This window comes from Protopterus annectens, chromosome 16.part0, assembly GCF_019279795.1.
Source record: "Protopterus annectens isolate FY-2018-M chromosome 16.part0, PAN1.0, whole genome shotgun sequence".
NCBI lineage: Eukaryota > Metazoa > Chordata > Ceratodontiformes > Protopteridae > Protopterus > Protopterus annectens.
In genome coordinates this window covers 455,733,579-455,756,250 of record NC_056750.1, presented here as the reverse complement: position 1 = coordinate 455,756,250, position 22,672 = coordinate 455,733,579, and the positions used below count along the sequence as shown (strand labels likewise).

At 42.6% G+C, this 22,672-nt stretch overlaps 1 protein-coding gene across 1 annotated transcript in view; it reads left to right on the top strand.

The window, feature by feature from the left end:
* Positions 1–11,161, top strand: part of RAB14 (RAB14, member RAS oncogene family) — a gene marked incomplete in the record, with an annotated part of 850,204 nt that extends 839,043 nt beyond the window's left edge. Inside the window, 1 exon segment of the mRNA XM_044058006.1 lies at positions 9,290–11,161. Coding sequence (XP_043913941.1) covers positions 9,290–9,467 — 178 coding nt within the window.
* Between the last annotated feature and the right edge of the window lie 11,511 nt (positions 11,162–22,672).

The following is a 22,672-nucleotide window of genomic DNA, read 5'->3' as shown; positions in this document are numbered from 1 at the left end:
CCGTTTCCCTCATTGACGGGGGCAACAGGTGCTGACTGAGGTTTCTTTTTGAGGATAAACTCTTGGCTAGGCTATTAACCTCCTATGATCCTACAATAAGACTGCCTTTTCTTTTTTTTTTTTTTTTTTTTATTGTTCATTAAAATGCAGTTTAAATTGCAAGTGTAAGTCTTAAATGAAATAGCGTCAACTATATTCATTCTTCTGGAACAAAATTCCGTGGTTTTGTTAACATTACTCTATATGCTGGTTAACATTTTATGAGATAAATTGACAATTTAAAAACATGTTAAACTTGCTTCTAATTTTCGCTTTTGGTCATTGAATGTCCCTACCTACTGCTGGTCCTGATATTCATAAACTGTCTTTGCTATTGCCAGTAGTGTGGGCAACCTTGGGCTACCACCTCCTCACGTGTCTTGTTGAAACTTTGAAATAAATCCTCCTGATAAACCAATGCAGATAACTACCATTCTCTGCCTCCTGATAATGGCCATCTTCTTGGTTCCAAAAGCCACCCCGTCTAGGAGTACACTTTTCTCTTTTTTTCATACTCGCAGTTTGTTCTGTTAGAAAAAAATATAGATATAATTATAATGATCGTATGTCTTCTCAGGCTTTTTGTATTACATTGCTGGCACTGAAACTGACAGCATTCTTCTTCTTAGGGAGGAACAGTTGGCATAATGGTTAATGTCTTTGCCTACCATACAGAAGGTTTGATCAGTGCTTGTGTGGTATTTGCATATTCTCCCTGTGTCTCTGTGGCGTTCCTCCCAAAAGTATGCTGGGTGTTTCCACCTCAAACTCACCCGTAAATAAATTTGTGGGCTGCAGCAACAGTGTCTAGATGGTGCCTGTCGGGGGAAGATTTGTAGAGACCGACCACTTCGGGCATCAGCTGTAATGCACAGTATCCTCTAAAGAGAAGACTGATCAGAGACTGAAATCAGTGTCTCCGGGTAAGCCACTCAGTGATGTAAGAATTGTCTCTAGGTGATTTGGTCACATTAATGTTGCCAAAAATGGGCTTTGGTGTTTGCCGGTGATACATGGGCTGAATACCTGTCTAGTCTGACCTACATCTGGGACGCATGCTAGTGGTGGGAGGGGTCTGTGTGCATCTGTTGGCTTGTGTCTGTCCACCATAAAGCCCAGCAGCCCTGGGTCAGTAAGCTACTGGCCAGCCCGTGTCCATTTGCCTAGCTTAGGTTATATGGGTAGCCTTGTTGAGTGAAAGATGGACATAAAATCAGTCAACCTACTGAACATGAATAAAGGGTTGCTACACTCTCTCTAGGTTTACTAACTGGATTCATATTAGAAGTGGTGACATGATGGTAAGGAGGAGGCTGGGTATCCTTTGTATCCAGTAATCAAGATAGAAGGGCAGTGCAGGAAGGCCACTTGGCTTGGAATCCAGAATGTACTACTCTGGAAGGACAGACTTAGAAATTCTATAGCAATTGTGGTGAAGGAGAGGATTCAGAAGACTGTGGGGGATGTCATCAGAATTACTGACAGACCCATGGCAGTCAGACTCCAGTGTAAATGTAGGACAGGATTCATAATCTCAGCCCATTCCCCACAGCAAAGTTGTGATAGCGAGGAATAGAGTGCATTTAGACAGTAGGTGCAGGGCATTTTAGATAAAGCAGAGCAACATGAGTTTGTCTTGTTAATGGGAGATCTGAATGCACATTTTGGGATGAACAGAGTTGGATATGAGGACTGCCTCGGTCCTCATGGGTGGGGATTGGAAAGAGGCTTTATGGTGACCAATGCGTGGTTCAACAAGTGATATGGTCACAAGATTACATACAAGAGTGACCAGCACACAATGCAGGTTAGCATCTTCCCATTAAGGAAAGAGCATTAGGGTAGAGTCTGAGTCAGCAATTGCAAAGTAATCCCTTGTGAAATACTTAACCCACAGCATAAACCACTGATGGTAACAATCATCTGCAAGACATGGTCAGCGAAGGGTCTAAGGTCAACAGAGACTTGGCTGAAAACCTGAAAATTGGCTAGAGAGAAAGCATTGAGTTCAAGAAAATAACTAGCACTGTAGCACCTCAGGAAGAAGAGGAAATAGGTTGAGTTGAAGAAGAGTGACAGTGTCTCACAACAGCATGTGTGAGGGCTGTAGAACAGATCAGATATGTGACCAAGCCTGGTATGGAAATAAATTCCAAGATGGAGCAGGGGAAGTAAATGCTGTCAGTCCAGCCACATGAGTCCTCACTCCTTCTGGACTGAGTATTTGATAGCAATAAAGAGTTCCAAATGGTTATAACTAAAAGTGAACTTTGTCAAAGGTGCTTCCCTGGCAGATGGAAGTTACTGTAACCCTCTCAGCCTATTCACTTGCCATTGTGACTTTGGAGTAGGTTAAGTTATGCAAATGACTGGCATGGATCTGAAGGTAAAGGTGAGGCAATAAATGGAAGAGCAAACTGACCTGGGAAGTAGAGCCCACTGCAAACAGTGTATAGTGCTAGTACCAGGGAAAACAGAAGGCTCTAAATATGCCTGCTTTGTGCAGCTTCATCTGACTAGATGTTTGGGGCTTAATGAGAGAACCCACAGAAATGTTTTGTATCTGGATCTGTGATAAAAGAAAACCACAACCTATATTGTCTAAACTGGAACTCTGTAACCTGAAATAGTTGCTCTCGTTGATATAGGAGCCTGACAAGTACTGCAGAGTTGGAGAAAGAAATCTTTGAGTAGCTTTTATTTACTTTTTAGACATCACTGTATGCAGTTTGTTCTTGTAGTGAGAGAGTTGCTAGAAGAGTCTCCATTCTAGGTTCTGCTTTGTTTATTTTGAGGACCAAGACATTTGTAGACTCCGAGGGTGCTGCCCCTTAAAAAAAGTTAGGAGTAGTGATCAGAATGAGATTCTTTGCAATATAGGCAATCTGCTAACCAGGGTCAGTGGTCCATCTTGGAGGACCCAGTCACATCAGGGCTGTGGCGAGATACCTTTCTATTATCAAGTTTGCTCTGTTCTTAAATTAATTTGGCAAGGTTTCATATCCTTTTGGGGTTATTATATGGGTTTTTGAGCTAGAATACTTGCGCAAAAAGGTTATATGCAGTATATTTATTGGACAGATATTTATTGGGAGGGATAGTTTTTCATATGTCTGGCTACTCCTTCACACGTTTTACTTTGCACATATAACTTGAGGGGCTTGTAAGTGTGCGGAAGTTGGCATCCGTTATTGATACACATTTTATGTACATGTTTACACATTTGGTGCCAGAGTTCCCAAAACTCATTTTCTAAGTATAAGAAAATATTCTTAAAGGTCAGTAGCTGTGGTTTATGCCTATAGTTCATATTTTTTAATGGTGTTCATTTACAAAAGTGTAATAATATCTCCTTGATGTGGAATCTTTAAATTATGAGCACAAATACGGAACACCATTTGTCTTAAATATTTCTCCTACATTTTATAGGGCACCCATGTCTGCTGGGTATTGCAACATTTTAGTAATACAAAATGCAGTTTTCAGAGTGACTTGAACTAGACTAAAGCATTTAATTTTGTTAATGTTGATGTCCTATTCTCATGTTGCAGTATTCTCACATGTGGGATCCTCTTCCTCAAGCGACCCAAACATCAGGCTCATATACAAAAGCTTAGCCTGATAGATGTAAGGTGTGTGGGACGTCACACGTTGGGACCGTAAACCGTGGGCCATAAATGTGATGTCCGCATGCACAGACCTCAGAACTCCTCTGCTACAGTCGAACGTCAGCTTGCTCATTCAGCTCCGCGATAGTCAGTCCGATAAAGGTAAGTACCCCATTGGGGAATCTTTTCTTACTGTTTTGCTAAGCCTAGGTTGCTGTTAAACTCTTATTTAGCTGATTCCATTCATGTCATCTAGGAAGGGAAAATGTAAGTGCGGTCAGCAAATCCCGCACAGACACTCACGACCTCTACTTGTTTTGTCCGTCCCATAACTATAAGCGTGTTCAATTTGCCAGTTGTTTGTTCCTAAAACACTGCACAGCTGTCTCAAGCTCTATGTAGAAAACCAGCATCTGAAACGCCTAGCCCTCGGTATGGAACCAGAACCTGCCATCGCAGCAGAGACAACTAAAAAGAAGGCTAAGGTATCTAGGCCCGACACTCCACCTCCAAGTACAGACGTCCCACCAGCTTCTGGTCCAGGGGCCGAGGAACGTCTGATAGGTCTGGCGACTTCTGCAGGTATCGTTTTGGAAGCCGCCCTTGTTTCTCCAGCCTGCAACATCCACGGAGGTAACTGAGACGTGGTTTCTGATATTGGGGGGAACCAGGCTGTTGTCTGTCTCCGAGGAAGGCACTCCTACTGGCTTGACTGATACCAGGCCTTTGCCCACTCAGCCAGGAACAAAGACTCCTTCCGTCAAAAGGAAGCAGAAGAAAAAGCATTTATCTTCCCCAGCAGAAGATCAGCCAGACTGGCAGGCATTCTCTCAGTCCCTTTTTCTGGCCTTTATGGCCCTGAGGGCCTACTGCTTCACAAACTCCTGCTCTTCCAACTTTAAGTCCCAGGCCTGCTTCTGCTGGTCCTATACCACTTCCACATACTCAAGAGGAAGACTCCTCCTCCTCTTCTAATAAGTTCCTCCTATTCCTCACAGTTGGCTTCCTCCCTGGAGTACTGCTGTCAGGATGAGGATTCCTTGGAAGAGGATCCCCCACCTGAGGACATAACCTTTATGGAGACCATCTCCAAAGAGGCAATATTTCAAATGGGACTCTACTCAAATGACAGAGGTGCAGAGGAGATATTACAAGCTTTTGCAGATGGAGTCCCCCCCCCTCACCCTCTGCTATTCGTCCTGTAATACCAGCATACTTAGACACCTTTGCGTGTGCTTCCAAGACTCCAGAATCTCAGCCACTGACCCCAGAAAGACCAGACAGGTTCTGCAAGGTTCCTGATGATTTTAAATTTCTTATTAAAGCTCCTATGGCAGACCCAGCTACAACTGCGGTCTCTGCAGACAATCTAGGCAGCTACCCTAATCTTCCCTACTGCCATCAGATAAAGATGGCAAGGTGATGGACAGATTAGGAAAGAAGAGCTACACTTCCTGAACCCTGGCCGTTAGGGCCATCAGTTACCAGACTCATGGTAATGTACACCTTAGGCTTAGTCTCCCAGGGCTCAAATCTGCTCTCCTCTATGCCACATTCTCCAACTAAACCTCAGGTTGCCTCAAAACTATCTTTAGCAGCACACGTTACCAGGAATTCCATTAAATGCAGCTACGATGCTGCAGAAGCATCTGCTACTGTTCTACATAGGTACTCTTGGCTCAGGCCACAACCTCTGCCAGATGATTTCAAAAACACAATCATGGATGCCCGCCTTGACAACAAATTCCTTTTTGTTAAGCAGTCCGCCGAACTTTTTAAAAATCTGCAAGAGAAAAGCAAGGAGCTGAAGGATCTCAAGCATCTCTTTGTATCCCCAGTCCCTAAATTCTGTAGGAACTACCCAGCTAAGCCAAACTTTGTCAGAAAGGCATTCACACCCTCTTCCTCCAAACCAAGGAAAGGTGCCAGGAAACCTTCATTCTCTAGGACTAACTTCTCTCACACTACCCCCAGACAGCCCTTTCCAGATAGACCTAACAGTGCGTGACTTGCTAAATACCCTTCATCATCTCCCCCTTTCTGCCCCGCCTCTCTCACTATCTCCCCCTGTAGCAACAAATCACCTCAGACAACTGGGTTCTTTCAGTCATGGAAAAAGGGCATTCTATGACTTTGCAGGAAAAACCTTCTCCAAAAGGCATCCCCTCCCTCCAAAAATACAAATCCACCTTATACTTCACGTTATTCAGGATTTACTCCTACAAGGAACAATAGAGAGGGTCCTTCAGGACAAGAAGGTCAAGGTTTCTATTCCAGGCTCTTCCTGGTTCCAAAATGGATGGCCCATGGAGACCCATTCTAGACCTGTCTCTTCAAAATCCCTTCTTGCATGTACCTTCTTTCCACATGCTATCCCTACAAACCCTTCTTCACTTTTGACACCCAGTGCTTTCATGGACACTTTGGACCTGAGGGAGGCATATCTTCACATCCCTATCCACCCAGATGTCTGCAAATTCCTGTGTTTTGCTGTGCCATCCTCGCACTATCAGTTTACTGCCTTGCCCTTTGGTTTATGTACAGCACCTGCGGTATTTACAAAGTGTCTAGCCCCAGTAGTAGCCTTCTGCAGAACAAAAGGCATACAGATCTTCCCATATTTGGATGACCTTCTCATCCAGACAGAGGGAGCAAGTACTCTGCAGACACCTTCAGTTCACCATATCCCTCATAGGAAGTCTGGATTTCATAGTCAGTCTTCTCCGGTCCTCCCTTACACCCTCCCAAGACAAAATTTTCTTGGGTTGCAGAGTAAGGACGGATGTGATGAAGGCCTGCCTCCCACCAAAAAAGGTCACTTCTCTGACCACCTTTTTTCAGAATTTACTCCTAGTCAACTGCATTTCAACCAGGGAATTTCTTTGTCTACTGGGTTTGATGGCACCCACTCTTTCCATGTTGCCCCTTGCCAGACTACACATGAGGAAGTTCCAGTGGTACTTGAAGAATGTTTGGTCCCAACACGACCACCCCTTAGACTTTCAGGCGCCTTTCCTCCCCTGCTAAAGTGGTGGATTCAGTAAATTCACCTGAATCCAGGACTTTCCATTACAGCCTCTCAGTGCAGTTCAGCACATGTACACAGATGTGTCAGATCCGGGATGGTGGGCCACTATGAATGAACTGAAGGTACAAGCTCAATGGGAGCCCTGCCTTTGGAAAAAAAAACACATCAATATCAGGGGAATGGCTGCTCTTCTCCTAACCCTGAAGGCAGTCCTCCCTCTCCTATATTCAGTTCCCCTCCAAGTCTTCACAGACAACACCACAGTGCTGTAGTACATCAACAAGCAGGGCGGGACCAGGTCTTATTTACTCTGCAGATGGTCATACAAGCATGGGAGTTGGCCACTCTATTCAGTGTAACACTACAGACAGTGTACATCCCATCACAGGACAATGATGAGGCAGATGCCCTGAACAGATCATTGTCCCAAAATCACAAATGGATATTACGCAGAGATGTCTTCCTAGACATAGTCCACCAGTGGGGCACACCGCAGATCTGTTTGCCTCCCCTCAGAGCAGACAACTACAGCTATTCTGCTCAAGGTTCCATTCACCACAAGCTTGGGGAGTGGATGCCATCACAATTTCTTGGAAGCAGATGTTCCTGTATGCTTTCCTCCCCTTCCCTCTAATACAGAAGGGTCTGTTGAAAATTCAGCAGGACAAGACCGAAATCTTGCTGCTGACCCCCTATTGGCCAAGGCAGCACTGGTTCCCCCCTTCTTTTAACATTAGCCAAGAGTTCATAGGTTCATAGATAAGTTCTTAGATTAGTAATAAGCTAACTGCCCTTGCGAGCCATATTAAGCCTAGCCAGTTATCCCTTGTGAAACTCAAACCCTGCACCTTGTGTTTGTAAGGCAAACACCTTAACCATTAGGCCAACCTCCCAACCCTTGCAATCACTACAAGTTGCCTGACAAGTTGGACCTCATAACACAACAGAAGCGATCTTTCATACACCCAAACCTGCAAACCCCCAGTCTTACCCTGTGGGGCGATAAACTTTTGTTCCCTTTCAGACACCTGTACTTGGTGGACGTGCTATCTGTCCTGTTGGAGGCCAAAGAAACTACTACTAGGAGATTCTGTTTATCAAAATGGAAAAGGTTCTCTAACTGGTGTCCTAAAAGGCAACTAGACCCTTTTCAGGCAGATATACCTCTAGTTTTGGCCTATGTGTGTGAACTTCTAAAGTCTGAACTTTCATATTCTTCAGTGAAAGTTCATTTGTCAGGCTATCTCAGCATGTTTACCTTTTCATCCACCCCTGTTATCCAGGTTAGAAGTGAAGCTCTTTGTCATGGGGGTCCTGCACATCAGACCACTGAGGAAACCCATTCCTCCTCCTTGGGACTTGAATTTCTTTCTGGAGAAATTTACTACATCCCCTTTGAACCAGCAGCTTATGTCACATTAAAGATGTGTACCAGGAAAACTGTTTTGCTTGTAGCCCTTACTTCAGCCAGAAGAGTCTCAGAGCTACAAGCACCCATGGCTGTTCCACCTTACCTCATTTTTTCATAAGGATAGGGTGTCTCTTCGCACTAACCCCTCCTTCATGCCTAAAGTGGTCATTGAGCTGTCACTTAACCAATCTATTCATTTACCCACTTTTTCTTCACCAGAGAATGACAGTGAGAGAAATGCTCCATTCCCTAGATGTTCACAGGCAACTGAGGTTCTATGTGGATAAGACTAGGGACATTAGAAAGGCCAGTCAGCTCTTTGTATCCTTTCAGCCCCAGGGCCCTGGGGAAAGCTGTATCCAAACAGACCATAACCTCCTGGAGCTCTAATACTATATCCTTCTGCTACTCTTTCCACGGGAAAGAGTTACCCCATACTCTGAGTGCCTACTCTACCAGAGCAGTGGCCTCCTCAAGGGCCCTCCTGAAAGGCCTTGATACAGCCACCATCGCAGAGGCAGCTACATGATCCTCTGTCCACACTTTCACTAAACACTATAAATTGGATAACATCTCCAGAGCTAGGGCAGGATTTGCTGAAGCCATCCTCCATGGATTCTTGGAGACTGCACCTTCTTCCTCTTTCCATATGTCTGGCTGAGCTTTGGTACTGTCCCACATGTGAGAATACTGCAACATGAGACTATAGAAGGACATAGATTAGCTGTGTAAAGTCTTATCATAGCTGTAAATGTCCTTCTCTTCCATGTTGCAGTGTTCCTTTCCCTCTCTCCTACACCCTGTAGAACCTTTTCCCTATCTGTATGGCATCTTTTCAGCTGCCCTTAGACTATGGTCCAACTGGGCATTCAGTTCTGAGGTCTGTGAGTGCAGACATCACATTTATGGCCCGCGGTTTATGGTCCCAGTGTGTGACGTTCCACGCACCTTACAGCAGCCAGACTAAGCTTTTGTATATGAGCCGGATGTTTGTGTTACCTGAGGCGGATGATCCCACATGTGAGAATACTGCATCATGTAAGAGAAGGACATCTGTGGTTATGGTAAGATTTTGCACAATTGATCTATCTGTGTAGTTATTTAAACTTTATGTACATAGTAAAGCAATGATAAGATTGTTAAAATATGACTGAAAATCAAAAGCAAAGCAATATAAGATAAGTCATTGTTTGTTGTTTCCAGAGGAGAGAATGTTGAAGATGCATTCCTTGAGGCTGCCAAAAAAATTTACCAGAACATCCAGGATGGCAGCTTGGACCTCAATGCAGCAGAATCTGGTGTACAGCACAAACCTTCAGCTCCACAGGGTGGACGACTAACCAGTGAGCCCCAGCCTCAGAAGGAAGGCTGTGGCTGCTAGAAAACTTTTGCCTGCAGTTTTTATTTCTGACCTTTCACCTCTGACAGGCAGTATTTTACTGCTTTTTGTTGTCTTTACATCTCATTGAGTTTGATTAAAAAACTCGCTGCTGAGACAACAGTTTAACACAGTACTAAAAATTCATCACTAAACACCTTTAGAAATTATCAGGTTATCAGAAACTGTTAGAGTAATAATAAAGGAAACTTCTCCTGCATGGTATAATCTTGAATTATATATTTTTTATTTGTCCTTGTTATAGTTCTATACCACCAGTCCATGAATTTCCAGTGTCATTTAAGGAGTAAGAGCTGGGTTTTTTGTTTGGGCTGGGGGTATTTCATTTTACAGTTTTGTATTAAAGCTTTCCCTCATCTGCTGTCATTCTGATTTGACAATAATAAAAGAAAATTTTGCTGTGAAAGCTTAAGAACCCCCTACTGAAATGTTTGAAATTATACCCCTCAGAATAATCTGTCAACTGTTTCTTGCAGAGGTTTATTTGTCTTAAATTTCCACAGGGAAGTTATATATTTTTCTTTTCCTTGTGCCGAATAGCTTTATCTTGCATAATGCCATTTTATCATTTACATTTATTAATAACGTAAATATGTATAAAAATCTGAAGGGAACGTGAGCTAACATTTGAATACATTCTGTGTATATGATTTTAATGAAGAAAATTGATTCTGCTGGCACTATTGCATAACTAGGTTGTAAAATATGCCCATGTGACCTACATATTGTGTGTTTAGCACAGCAACATTTATAAGTTAAATTTTACAAAAAAAAAACAAGATTTTCTTTGACACTAGTTGAGTTTCTGATAGAAATATATTTGTTCCATCATTGCACTGTGGTATACCTATGCTGTTTATAAATCCTGTTGTTGCGCTGTCAGCTGTGTGTTTAACATGCTTTTTCCTCTTCTGTAAATGTCTTGTATTATGGGGCTGTATTTTTCTGCCTTACATTGTATAAAGAGGCTGGGGTAATTATTGCACACTTATGCTTTTATATATGAACGTTACCTTAAAAGGTACACTTACTCTAGAAACATTGTAGTACTACTGCTGTAGGGGGATTTTGTAACTAAACATTTGTGCATTTTAAACACTACAGTTTGCATTTTTTTAACAATCCTGTCTTTCTAAGTTGTCCCCACTCCTTTGTTCTATTTATTTTTTTTTTGTACAAGAGTAGCAGTTTTTGTTTTGAACATACTGCTTTAACTTCACAATGAATAAATGTAACATAACCCTGTCGGACTCTCAAACCACTGAGTTGTCTGTGTACTTAACTGAAATACGAGTCAGAAGTTGAGTTTAAGCAGCATCTTCTAAATAGTTAATGGCTTGTAGCTGCAGTGTTAAATGCAAAACATAGTTTCAAAATCCCTCTAAGAGGCAGTAAAAAATGTTTGTTACAGCATTTGACAGGTACCAGAATACTGTAAATGTGAACATTGAAAACGGTTTATGTAGAATTGGGAGTGAGCTAGTTAATGTGCATTGTTCTTTGTTTACTTATGTCTAGTCTGTTTTAAAGTTAAACTAAAGAAAAATCAGGAAGGCACCAATTTATGTATTTTATTACATTTTCAATCTTAAATGTGTGCCTGTAATAAGGCATTTGCCCAGGGACCATGGCCTGTTAATGAAATAAACATGTGATAGACAAGGACTTGAAAATCACAATCGTATTGCCCAGTTTATTTCAGTAGTAAGACATCTGAACTCCTCTAACAATTTAAGTAGATTATTTATGTCTGTGAGATTTTTTTTGGGGGGGGGAGGGGACTGCTGTACTTTTCATTTGATGGAACAGATGGCAATTAATCTGAATATTTGTAAATAAAAAGTACTTGTATCTAGATAAAAACATTTGACTGTTTATATAAAGCCAGACCATAGTTTGGCTTCAGTTTTATAATTTTGAAGCTCATTGAAAGGCCAGAAAATTTTTGCAGTAAATTTTGGAAGACTTGGTTGAACTTTTTTAAACTGTGCACAGTTTTATATTAAGTAATTTTGAAAAGAAAGTAATAGTTGCAGTTGGCCATCTTGTTCGTGTCGTTTGTGCTCTTCCCATTCGTTTAATTATATTGACCATTATTTATGACTAATTGGTTATATTGAAAACCATTCTTTAATATTCAAGTAGTTGAAAGTGTCAGTGATAGCAGATGGTGCTGAACTGAATTGCAGGCTTCATCTGATCCCAGCTGTGTTTTTTTGCCAAATATATTGCAACAATTGACACTCTTTACAAGTTAGGCCATGTAAGCTGAGGATACTGCTGTCACACTAAGATTAAGAGCTTATTTTCTTTAGGTGTTTATTTTGTAAACTTCAACTTTTTCATGCACATCTGCTCGCAAGTGCTGCATTGACCTTTGACTCTCCCTTCCTTCCATTTGCCTCCAGATGTTCACAGATTCTTATTTGCTGTTTCCGTTATTGATCACTCCATTGACCCTTGCTATTGCATTTTGAATGTTGCTTCACAAGGTGGGCCTCATCGTCTCAGAGAACAAAGCACTTGGATGGCTTTATCTGATGGTTAGGGATATAGGACTTCAGTGGCTGACAGTTGCCTTAAGTAGAGCCATTTGCTGATCATAATACCTGGCACTGGGGAACTTGACATACATTGATGTCTAATATACACTACACAAACTTCCATATGGCCATCTTCAGAAAATATTAATATTTTTTGAAGACCTTTCAAGTGCATTTCCAGTATATTGCATGGTCTTTCTTCCCTTCTGCAGTCTCAGACGTAGATGCGTTTGTCTTCCTAAAAAGAACTTGTATACAAATGCACCAACAAATTAAACTTCCTGTTCTGGTACTGTTATCGATGCTGTCATAAAGTGGTAAGCTCCACACCTTCACCCTCTTTAGCCTACCTTTAGTCAATTTTGGGGCTCTTCACTTACATTCTTGTCTTTTTTGTTTGTCTTGAGCCTTTTTTTGAAAGTAATCAACCATTTTTCTGAACAGTCTGTTTGCTGGATGTTCCACTTCAGCATTGTTCTAGCTTTATAAAGCAGTACCTCATTTGAGGGTGGCATTGTGAATGATTTTCATGTCATGCTTGAAAAAAAAACTGACTGGGTTTACTCTTTATCTCCAAGTTGTAAATATTCATTAGTGGTGGTGGTAATTAAGTAGGGGTTGCAAGGTTAAACTCTGCTGTATTGTGGGTGTGAAGGGGCTTCACTCAAACAGAAAATTGTCAATGAAAGTCACACTTTTAAATGGAAGAATTACTTTTTTTTGTTTGTGGTAAAAAGTTGAAGCTAATATTAAACTATTTTTATGTGGTAAGAGTTGTTATTTTTACTTTTGGGGGCTGTGGTAAGTGTTTAAAGTGCTGTTTACTGCTTTAGCAAGGAAAAAGTTATTTTTTTTACAATTACTTGTACTTACTATTGCTGCCAGGCTTACCTGGGAACTATGCAACTTTTTGGCTTACCTTGGGATATCGTACCATTTACTCAGAGATTCTTTCTTCCAGCTGCAAAAAGAAGAATGTTGCCAGTCTTTGCCACTAAAGCAGGCTGTTAAAGTGCCACAGTTGCAGATGGATGACTGCTGTGGCCAAAACTGGTTCCTCAGACTGCTCTTTTTCCTTGGGTCCTGCTGGTGTAGTCCTTACAGCCACCATGAACCGGGTCTTAAACACATTTTGTACAGCTATTGGTGTGCACTTGGTGGGCACGGAAGTACCACTACTGTTGGTCTTGAGACAGAGGGCTGAAAATGCCAGTCTGCCCAGCAAGAAAGCTGTGCCCATCCCTCAGATTTTTGCTGGCAAAAGTGGGTTTGTTTCTGAAGAAATTCCTGTAAAAAAAAAAAAAAAAAAAAAAACGTACTCGTCTTTTCATGGCTGAGTTACTGTGTACAGGATTAATTTATTGGGCTAAGCTCTGGGTTTAATGCAGGCTCTTGACTCTTCCTTTATGGCTGTTCATGGTAAAAGAAAAAGGTAGTTTCCTGATTAAAATCACTGTTGCAGTATTCCTGACATATGGGCTGTCACCACTGATTTCCGGTCGGGGTACCAAAGCTTTACCTTTCTGTGAGCGTGCATCTTGGCATAGGTGTATATAGATGGGCGTATAAATATGTACCTCGGACTTTGTCACCTCCAGCCTGAATGCAGGTTATTCTTCTATCAAACTGGTCACTGTTTGGTCATTGGTCTGATTTATCATTTACTCAGATAAATCCCTGTTAGGGAGCCTTCCTTTGCCTTTTTAGCTTACAGTATTACACTAAGTGTCTTTCCTGTCTAGGCCCAAAACAGAGTTACCATGCCTTTTCCATTTGTCACATGTTTGTTCCCAAAACCCTTAAGTTGAGGCTTTCCTGTCTCAGCACCTTTCTGGGAACTCAACATCGTAAATGCCTGGCCCGGTCCAGGATGACAGAATCTGCATCCCCAGATGTCTATCACTAAAGAAAAATCTTAAGACCATAACAGATACACAGTCTAATGTTTCAGATTCAGACATGCCCACTAAGGTTAAAGAACCTGTGGTAAGTCAGTTTATGGTATGGCTCCTGAGGCCTTGATGACTGCAGATACTTAGGATGATCCCCAGGTTTTCATTTCCGAGAGCCCTTGTATTCCTGAAATATTAGTTGAAGAGGATTTCCTATGTGCAATTATAGAGGTACAACAGGGTTCTGATCTTCCACATCACGTACAGGCAGACATCACACCAAAAGGAAAGAACAAAAGACTAGATATGTGGCCTATTACATCTAGGGAAAAGGAGTGGATTTATTTCTTCCAAGGCTTATTTAAAGCTGTCATGGCTCTGAAATCTCCTTCCGTTGAATCTTTTTAACCATAATCTACATTCAAAAATTCTACCATTGTATCTTTTTCAGAAGAATTCTTCAGATCACTGTTCAGTCTGTTCATCCCAATTACACTCACCTAGACAAATCTCTTCAGATGGAGAGGATTTCCTTTCTCTCCTGTCTTACTGAGGAAGCTACCAGTGGAGAAACTATCCAAAATTTGCAGAAACATTATGAATGGCAGTCTGAACAAATTTCTAAAGTACACAAGAGGTACTACACCTTCTTGGAAATAGGCATGCCTACCCCACCCCCAGTCCTTCCTGTATTTGAGGCTTGGCTTTCCAGGATGCCTTCCAGTCCACTTCTTCAGTACCTGACTCCCAACCATCATCTCCAAAAAAAAAAAAAAAAAAAAAAAAAAGACCAGTCAGTTTTTATAAGGTACTGGATAATCTTCAATACTTGTGCAAGATTCCTGTGGCTGACCTTCTGCAGTCTCTCTTCAGACAAAACTCCTGTCCAGTGATAATGCCTTATCCACAGACAAGGGTAGTAGGGCTATGGGTAGGTGGAAGAAGAAGGTATACACCTCTTCTACCTTAGGTTTTAGGGCAATTAACTATTGGACACAAATGACCAAATATTTGCTTTTTGTACTTCAGTCCTTAAATAAGGTTATAGTGGACCCTCTTAATGCAAAATGAAAGCAACAATTGTAGAATCTACTTTCTAAGGCCACTCAAATAGCCAGACAACATAAAATGCAGCTATGATGCTGTGGCTGCCTCATCTAGTTATTGGGTTTTAAATTGCAGATATGCATGGGTACATAGCCAGTCTTCCTAAAACTCTCCAAGAACAATGTAAGACTATGAAAAGTGCAGGCAGACTCTACTTTCCTCAGAAGGAATCCTAGGAGTACTCAACCCCCCCCCCCCCCAAAAAAAAAGGAAAAGTACTCTACAAATCTTAAGGGGAATCTTCATCTGGGAGATCTCCCTTTGGAATTAAAATCTACGACTACCTTCAAGACTGTCACTCTCCCTGGTCTTGTGGGAAGACAAATGGGTTCTATCCATCATCAAGGATGGTTATGCCATGTCCTCGGAAAATAATCCTCCCCAAAAAGGCATGCCACATCCTCTTCTCAACCATCTTTCTTTACTTGCTCCCATTGCTCAAGACCCCCTGAATCAGGGCACCATCAAACAAGTTCAAAAAGACTTTATGGGGAAAGGCTGCTACTCCAGTGTCTGTCTGGTGCTAAGAAAAGGACAGTGGAAGCCCATCCTAAACCTTTTCCTTCTCAACACATTCTTAAAAGTACTAACTGTGACGTCCCTCCTCTGGGCCAGTAATCAAGGAGCCTCGATCCTCACCACTGACACCAGTGAGGGATGTCCACTTCAAACAAAAATAGATGCATGCAATATTTTCAGTTGCAGCTCTCTGCACCAAGCACACTTTCCTTTAAGAGCAGAATGGGAACACACACAGTCTGGGGGCTGTGTTTCTCCCTCACTGTCTCTCTCTCTCCAGGCACCCAGTAAGACTCCCCACTGGTACAGCTGTAGAGTTGAGACCTCAGGCAGTGTTCCAAGCCAAGTCCTCTACCACTCTCTTTGTGAAACCAATGCTCTGTGTCCCTGCTCCAGGTAGCTGACACACACGCACACACACACGCGCACACCTGGGAAAGGCCAGCACAGATTTACTAGCTATGCACACACTGCCCAGATTATAAGGTTAGCTACTGCCACCAGAACACTCCAAAGCCAGCTCTGTGTCCCTGCTCCAGGTAGCTGACACACACACACACACACACACACACACACACACACACACACACACACACACACACACACACACACACACACACACACACACACACACACACACGCGCGCACACCTGGGAAAGGCCAGCACAGATTTACTAGCTATGCACACACTGCCCAGATTATAAGGTTAGCTACTGCCACCAGAACACTCCAAAGCCAGCTACTCTAAGGCTGTTACAAGGGGACCCAATTACACTCAGTAAAATTAATACTAATACAAATGGTAGTGTTTAACCAATGTAGCAAGGCTTTCAGGAGTGGCCACAGTGTCACCTAATGCATATAAGTACTCGCAAAGGTTAAAATATTCTCTAAAAGATCAGCCACAATGAAAAGTTTAAATATACTTAAGTAATGAACATGAAGATCAATCAATCATGAAGATCAATTTACCATACAGACATTCAGTCACAGGAAATATTAAAAATAACACAGATGCAAAGGTTTACACAGATACAGAAAAACAGTACTTGACTAATATCAATATATTTTCCTGACCTATCTAAAGAATTACTGTCCCCAGTTCACTTACTAGAGCAAGGCAGTATGATGTGGGTGAGTGCTCCTTCTTTGTCAGGTTTCACAAACAGACTGCCTGCCCTGAAACTTCTGTCTTATAAATATTAAAACTTCATTTCAGTGCTGGATTATAGAATGGCTTCGCATATATCTGGTCATCTGACTTTCTGGTTCCCACACTACCCCCTTTAGTAGCAACTGAACCAGAATTGAGCATGTGTGTGTGTCAATACACACACACAGCTTTGCAAATGTTGTAGCATCTGGAATCTTTAAAACCATTTCAAAAACTTTCGCCCTTCCAGGGTAGCAATTAGTTCATCCCCAAGGACAATACAGTAGGATTCCTAGTCCTGGTTTTCAGACATTTTTCTCTGGCTACAATCAGAACAGTAAGATACAATCGTTATGGCCTAAACCAGGTAGTTTAATTTCAGACTGTTTTTGAAAGTTAGCTGGACTGAGATTAACCTCTTCTCTTCCAGTATCCTCTGTTGGAATATATTCATTTTAACAGCTACAATACAGTCCGACGTATACAGATGTATTTCTTTTCTGGATCATAGGAAGTTACTAGGTTATTGGCCCTGAGGCCCTGACAAGCCTAGCCAAGAATTTAGCCCATATTCCAACAAGTCAGCACCCTATGGCACTGTCCAGCAGGGGCACAGGTGAAATCCCAGGGGTGTATTTTCTGTTCCCCATCCAGTCATCTAGGTTGCACTTAAAAAGGTTTAATGAGGTACTCGGCTTTACGTGGAGGAGAAATCTATTCCACAAAGGGGGGAGTCTCTGGGACACAAATCTGTCTCACCAACAAGTCCTATTGACGTCACAGACCAGGTTGAGGTCATGCTTGTGGGTTACTCGAGTGGACCTTGACTTGCAGATATGCAGCAGTCCCATCAGGGTGGTGTTTGAGATTGCTTTGTATGCCAGACAGAGGTCACCTCTGAGGAATCTGTAGGAGACTTGAGTAGAGGGACAGGGCTTTTAGCCCATCTGTGTAGGGTAGATGTTTGAGGCCCTGGAATTTCCTGATGAGGAACCTCTGTGGTTTGTCCAGCTGCTGCATGTGCTTTGTGAGGTACATGCCAAAAGGGACATTGTACTCAGTAATGGGTCTTGTAAGGGAAGAACACAAAGATGTATTGACCACCCTTGTCCCTGGATGAGATATCCTTACTAATGAGGTGGGCCATGTAGAAAGCTTTCCGTACAGTGGAGGCAATATGGTGGCCAAAAGTCAGTTTGCTATCAACCTGGGTGCCTATGTCCCACACGACTGATTGCGTGCTTTAGTACCTTATTGTCAGTGTGAGAATTTGTGAGGATGCCACTCTCCCCAAAAGAGATGATGGATTTGTTTCTGCCACCAGTCCATTTGTTTTGGTGAGACCCTCTTGGAGGATGTCCACATCACTAGGGGAATTGATGACAGCACCCAGCTTGCAGTCATCTGCAAACTTAGTCAGCCATAGCCCACTAGATTTGACCTGCACCTCCGAGAAGTATATCCCAAACTCCAGGGGCCCCAAGACTGATCCCTGGGGTACACCACTTGTTACGGTTCTGCTACTGGAGGTGGCTTCCCCTATTTTGACTAGGTTTGTTCTATCCGTGAGCCAGTTTGCTACCCATCTGATAACATATGGATTGATGCCCAGTTGATTGAGTTTATTATACCTGAGTGGGGAGTAGTATCAAAGGCTTTGGCCAGGTCAAGGTAGGCGCTATGCACCATCGTCCCTTCGTCTATGGCCTTGGTGACTGTTTCTAAGAAGTCGACCAAATTTAACAGGCATGACCTCCTCTTGACAAAACCAAAGTGTGTGGGATCAAGTTTCTGGAGGTTGCCAATGTCCTTTTAATGAGGTTTATGATGATCTGCTCCATGGCCTTGCAGATCAGGCTAGTTAGGCTGCTGGATCTGTAATTTCCTCGATCAGTGGACGCTCCACTTTTCTGCAAAGGGATGACCGTAGCTGTCTTCCACTTGGCTGGGACAAAGCCAGTAGTCAGGCTTTGGTTGAATAAGGTGCCCAATAGTGCTGCAGATTCCTGCCTGAGTTCATATAAAATGCAGTCTGGGATGTTATCTGGTCCCATGGAGGCTATATTTTATTTCCTTTGAGAGGGCACTGATGACTTGCTCTCTAGAGATGAGGAGAGGGGCCGGTACTGGGGATGTCCTGTTTTACTGATGGGGACAGAGGAATGAAGTTTTCACTGAAACTTTCTGCCAGCAGGTTGGCTATATCTACAGCGTTTGTGTATGTAGTGTCTTTGACTATCAGTTCTGAGCAGATCTGGGTGCTTCACTTTAGATTGCGGACATGTGAAGAAGGCCTTATGATTGTCTTTAGTTGATGTAGCCAGTTTGGACTCAGTTTGCTTTGTAGGATTTCAGTAGTGCTCTTATTTGCTTGGTCAGGCTGAGGAGAGATTGCTTCCAATTAGACACTGGCTCCTTCTTGGTCCTGAACAGTAATTTTTTCCTTTTATTAGAGTTTTATTGTAGATGTCCACCAGGCAGGTTTACTCTTCCTTGAGGTGGGTAATTTCATCCTGTCTGGTATTCCTGATTCCATGCAGCTATATAAATTCTTGTATAGTACTTTGGTGTAGGTTTGTACATATGTGCCAGTTCCTATGGAAGGGTGGGGGTTGTGAAGCTGTTTATATCTTCCCTCAGGAGGTTGTAATCAGCTTTGGAGAAGTTTTTTTGTTTGACCCTAGCCTACGGGATGGACGGGGGAGGTGGTGACTTTGAAAGTGCCTGCTTTGGGGTTGGATCATACCAGGGATGATGACACTGTAGGGATGCTGCAGTGGTTGCTCATGTTGGTTAATACCAAGTCCAAGATATTTTCACCTCTTGTGGGGATGTCAGCCAACTGGTCCAAGGCAGTTGCAGTGACTAAACCAAGGAATCTCTGGGCATTTGTGTTTTGGCATGAGTATTTCTTCCAGTCTATGGTTCGATAGTTAAAGTTGCCCAGGATCAGGATAAAGGGTTGAATCCTGATAGATTCGAAGATGTGCAGATAAGTGGAGTGGGCATCTTGAGTCAAAGTTGGAGGCCTATAGCTAACTATGATTTGAACTGAGGTCTTGTCAGTTGTTAACTGCACTTGGAGTGTTTCCTGTTCATCATACTGTTTGACCAGCTTAGAGATGTGTATGTCTTTTATATGTATTGCAACTTCATCTCCTTTTGTTTTGCTGTCCACAGTTTGGGGTCTGAATGAATGGTAGGATGAGTAACATGGTATGGCTGGGGTGCTCTCCACAGCTTTGAACCAGGTTTCTGTGACTGCACAAATGTCAGCTTCTTCAAGGGTTAAGAATGCTTGCAATGAGTGCAGTTTCATGTTGAGACTCCTAGCGTTTAGCAGCATGACCTTTAATTTACATTTTGATGAAATTTTCATGTTGGTAGTTTTGACTTCATAGCATTGCCTAAAATGTCACTATGGGGGAAGCAAGAGCCTTTACCAGGAGCCTGAAGCCCAAGGGAGACAGATGCAGGTTATCTCTGGCAAAGCATCGTGGTTTGTCAGTCATGTCATCCCAGGCTGTCGGGTACTGGATCCTCTTGGAATGACACCAGAAACTAAGCCAATTGTTAGTCATTTTCTGTTTGTGTTGAGGCATCATTCTGAGTGACTGCTGCTTAAGGTTAGTAACATACCTGCCTGGGACAACATACTTGATCATGTCTCTCTTCATATAGTCCAAGGAGGGTACATCTCAAGTCATTCACTCCAACAATAGACTATGACAGAGTCATAACAGTACCCATTGAGAGACTTGAGTGCATTGGTGATATGGTGGATTCTGGCACCCGGCAAACAACTAACCTTGACTTTCTCCTTATCCAGCCTGGTGAGAGGCACATCTGTGTTTCTCACAGTGGAGTCTCCTATGACTAATGTGTTTGGTTCATGTTTAAACCTTAGTGGCTGTGAGACACAGGTGTGTGGACTGTGTGTGGTGTGGTGGGCAGTGGAGTTCACATGCGTTTATGCCTCGGCGGTCTCTATTTGGGTATGCTTTTGTTGAGGACATCCACTTATGTGGGGGTGTGTTGTGTAGGTGTGGGTGGTGTTTGAGGTGTGTTGAATGTGCTGCCAACCTTCTCAGTGCCAGATATACTGGTTTGTGGGGGAGAGCAATAACACTAGGTGCTTGATGAAATTGCATCTCTCACAAGTTGTGTTCCTAGTCATAGTAGTAGATGGTTGCCTGTGTACATGAGGTAGTTGCTACACTGTCTCAGGATACCCATATCAGTCAGACTGGCAGGAGAAAATGTAGGAAATTGTCCATCTCATGTTTGTCAGAAACTGAAAGCTAAGAGGGTAAAGGGAAGAAGGTCTAAGAGTAGTATTACTGTATGATATCACAAGTACTGTTAAGGGAAAATGTGTAGCTGGAATACCTCAAAAAGGATTAAAAAACATGCAGCTGAAGCTCTGGATGCAGCAGACCTGTGTCTAGACTAAGCTACTCACTTTTAAGGTTAAGAACACAGTAAAAAAAATTCACAATGAAGCACAGGTTAATCACTTATAGTCAAAAGACCAGAACTCTCATTATGAAAAAAATATAGTTAAACAGCAATGAAATGCAGTAAAATGCAGTTAAACAGTAATGAATTGCAGTAGATAGCAATGAAAATAGTTCTGTCCAGAAGGATCCACTGTTGGTACAGTTTTAACACAAGCAGCTTTGCAAATACCTTTGCAACACAAGCACCTGTACAAGTCAGTCAGTTTGATATGCAAATGACGTATAATTCTTTACAAAACTCCAGTTAGCTGTGCTGACATATGTTACACATCCACTGCTCAACTTCTACTGGCATAGCTGGCAGTAACTCACATCATCGCACCAACTTTCAAACTGCACTGTCCTCTCACTCTTGCCTTTCATTCTTGCTCAGGCTTTTCTAGTGTCCCTGGCCCTGAAAGATCCCTACCTGCATGTACCTATTTGTCATTCTTGCAGGGAATTCCTAAGGCTTTTCTCTTGCTTCTCTTGCTCATCGCACTTTCAATTTACAGCTTTGTCTTTTAGTCTTTGCACAGCACTAATGGTGTTCACAAAGTCCATTGCACCAGTGGTGGTATTCTGCCGCACCCAAGGAATTCAAATCTTTTCTCACCTGGAAGACCTGCTGCTTCATCCTTTCTTCCTAGGCATCCTCCTACAACATCTAGACTTTACTACAACTGACAGATCTGATTCCTAGTCTTCTACAAAAACTCATACATGGTTCCTACACAAGACAAGGTTTTCTTTGGTTGCAGATTAGAAACACAGAAAATGCATGCTTTCCTCCCACAGGAGAAATTTCAGAGCCTGTCCAAAGTCTTTGTAGATCTCTCCTCTGTAGCACACTGCACAGCAAGGGAGATTCTAAGAACTTTGGATTTCTTGCCAGACGTTATTCCAGTGCATCCTCTAGCCAGACTTCACATGAGGAAAATACAGTGCATCTGAAATCTGAATGGTCCCAACACTCGCACTCATTAGACACCCTGACCCCAGTCCTCCCTTGCTTCAAAAAGGAGCTGTTTTGTTCGAAGAAGCAAGTCAATCTCATTGTAAGAGTTTCCTCCACATAGCCTCCTCCTCTTAAACAAATTCACACAGATGCTTTGGAAGAGGCATGGGGGGGGACATGGAGATGATCACACTTTGTACAGGATAAATGGCAACTACAGTTCCTGAAGGAGCACATCAGTTTGAAGATAATGAGGGCTCTAATGCAAGCACCACAAACCTCTTCTTAACTATGGAAACCCAAACTACTACTAGTGTGCACAGACACTGCTACAGTCATGTGATGTATAAACAGGCAGGCACCAGATCTTAACAGTTGTGCAGGTTAGCACAGGAGGCATGCGACTTAACCACCCAGATGCACATTACCCTCACAACAACATACATTCCCTCACAGGACAGTGTGCTGGCAGACTCACTAAGATGCTTCTTGGAAGACCCCCACAAATGGACACTT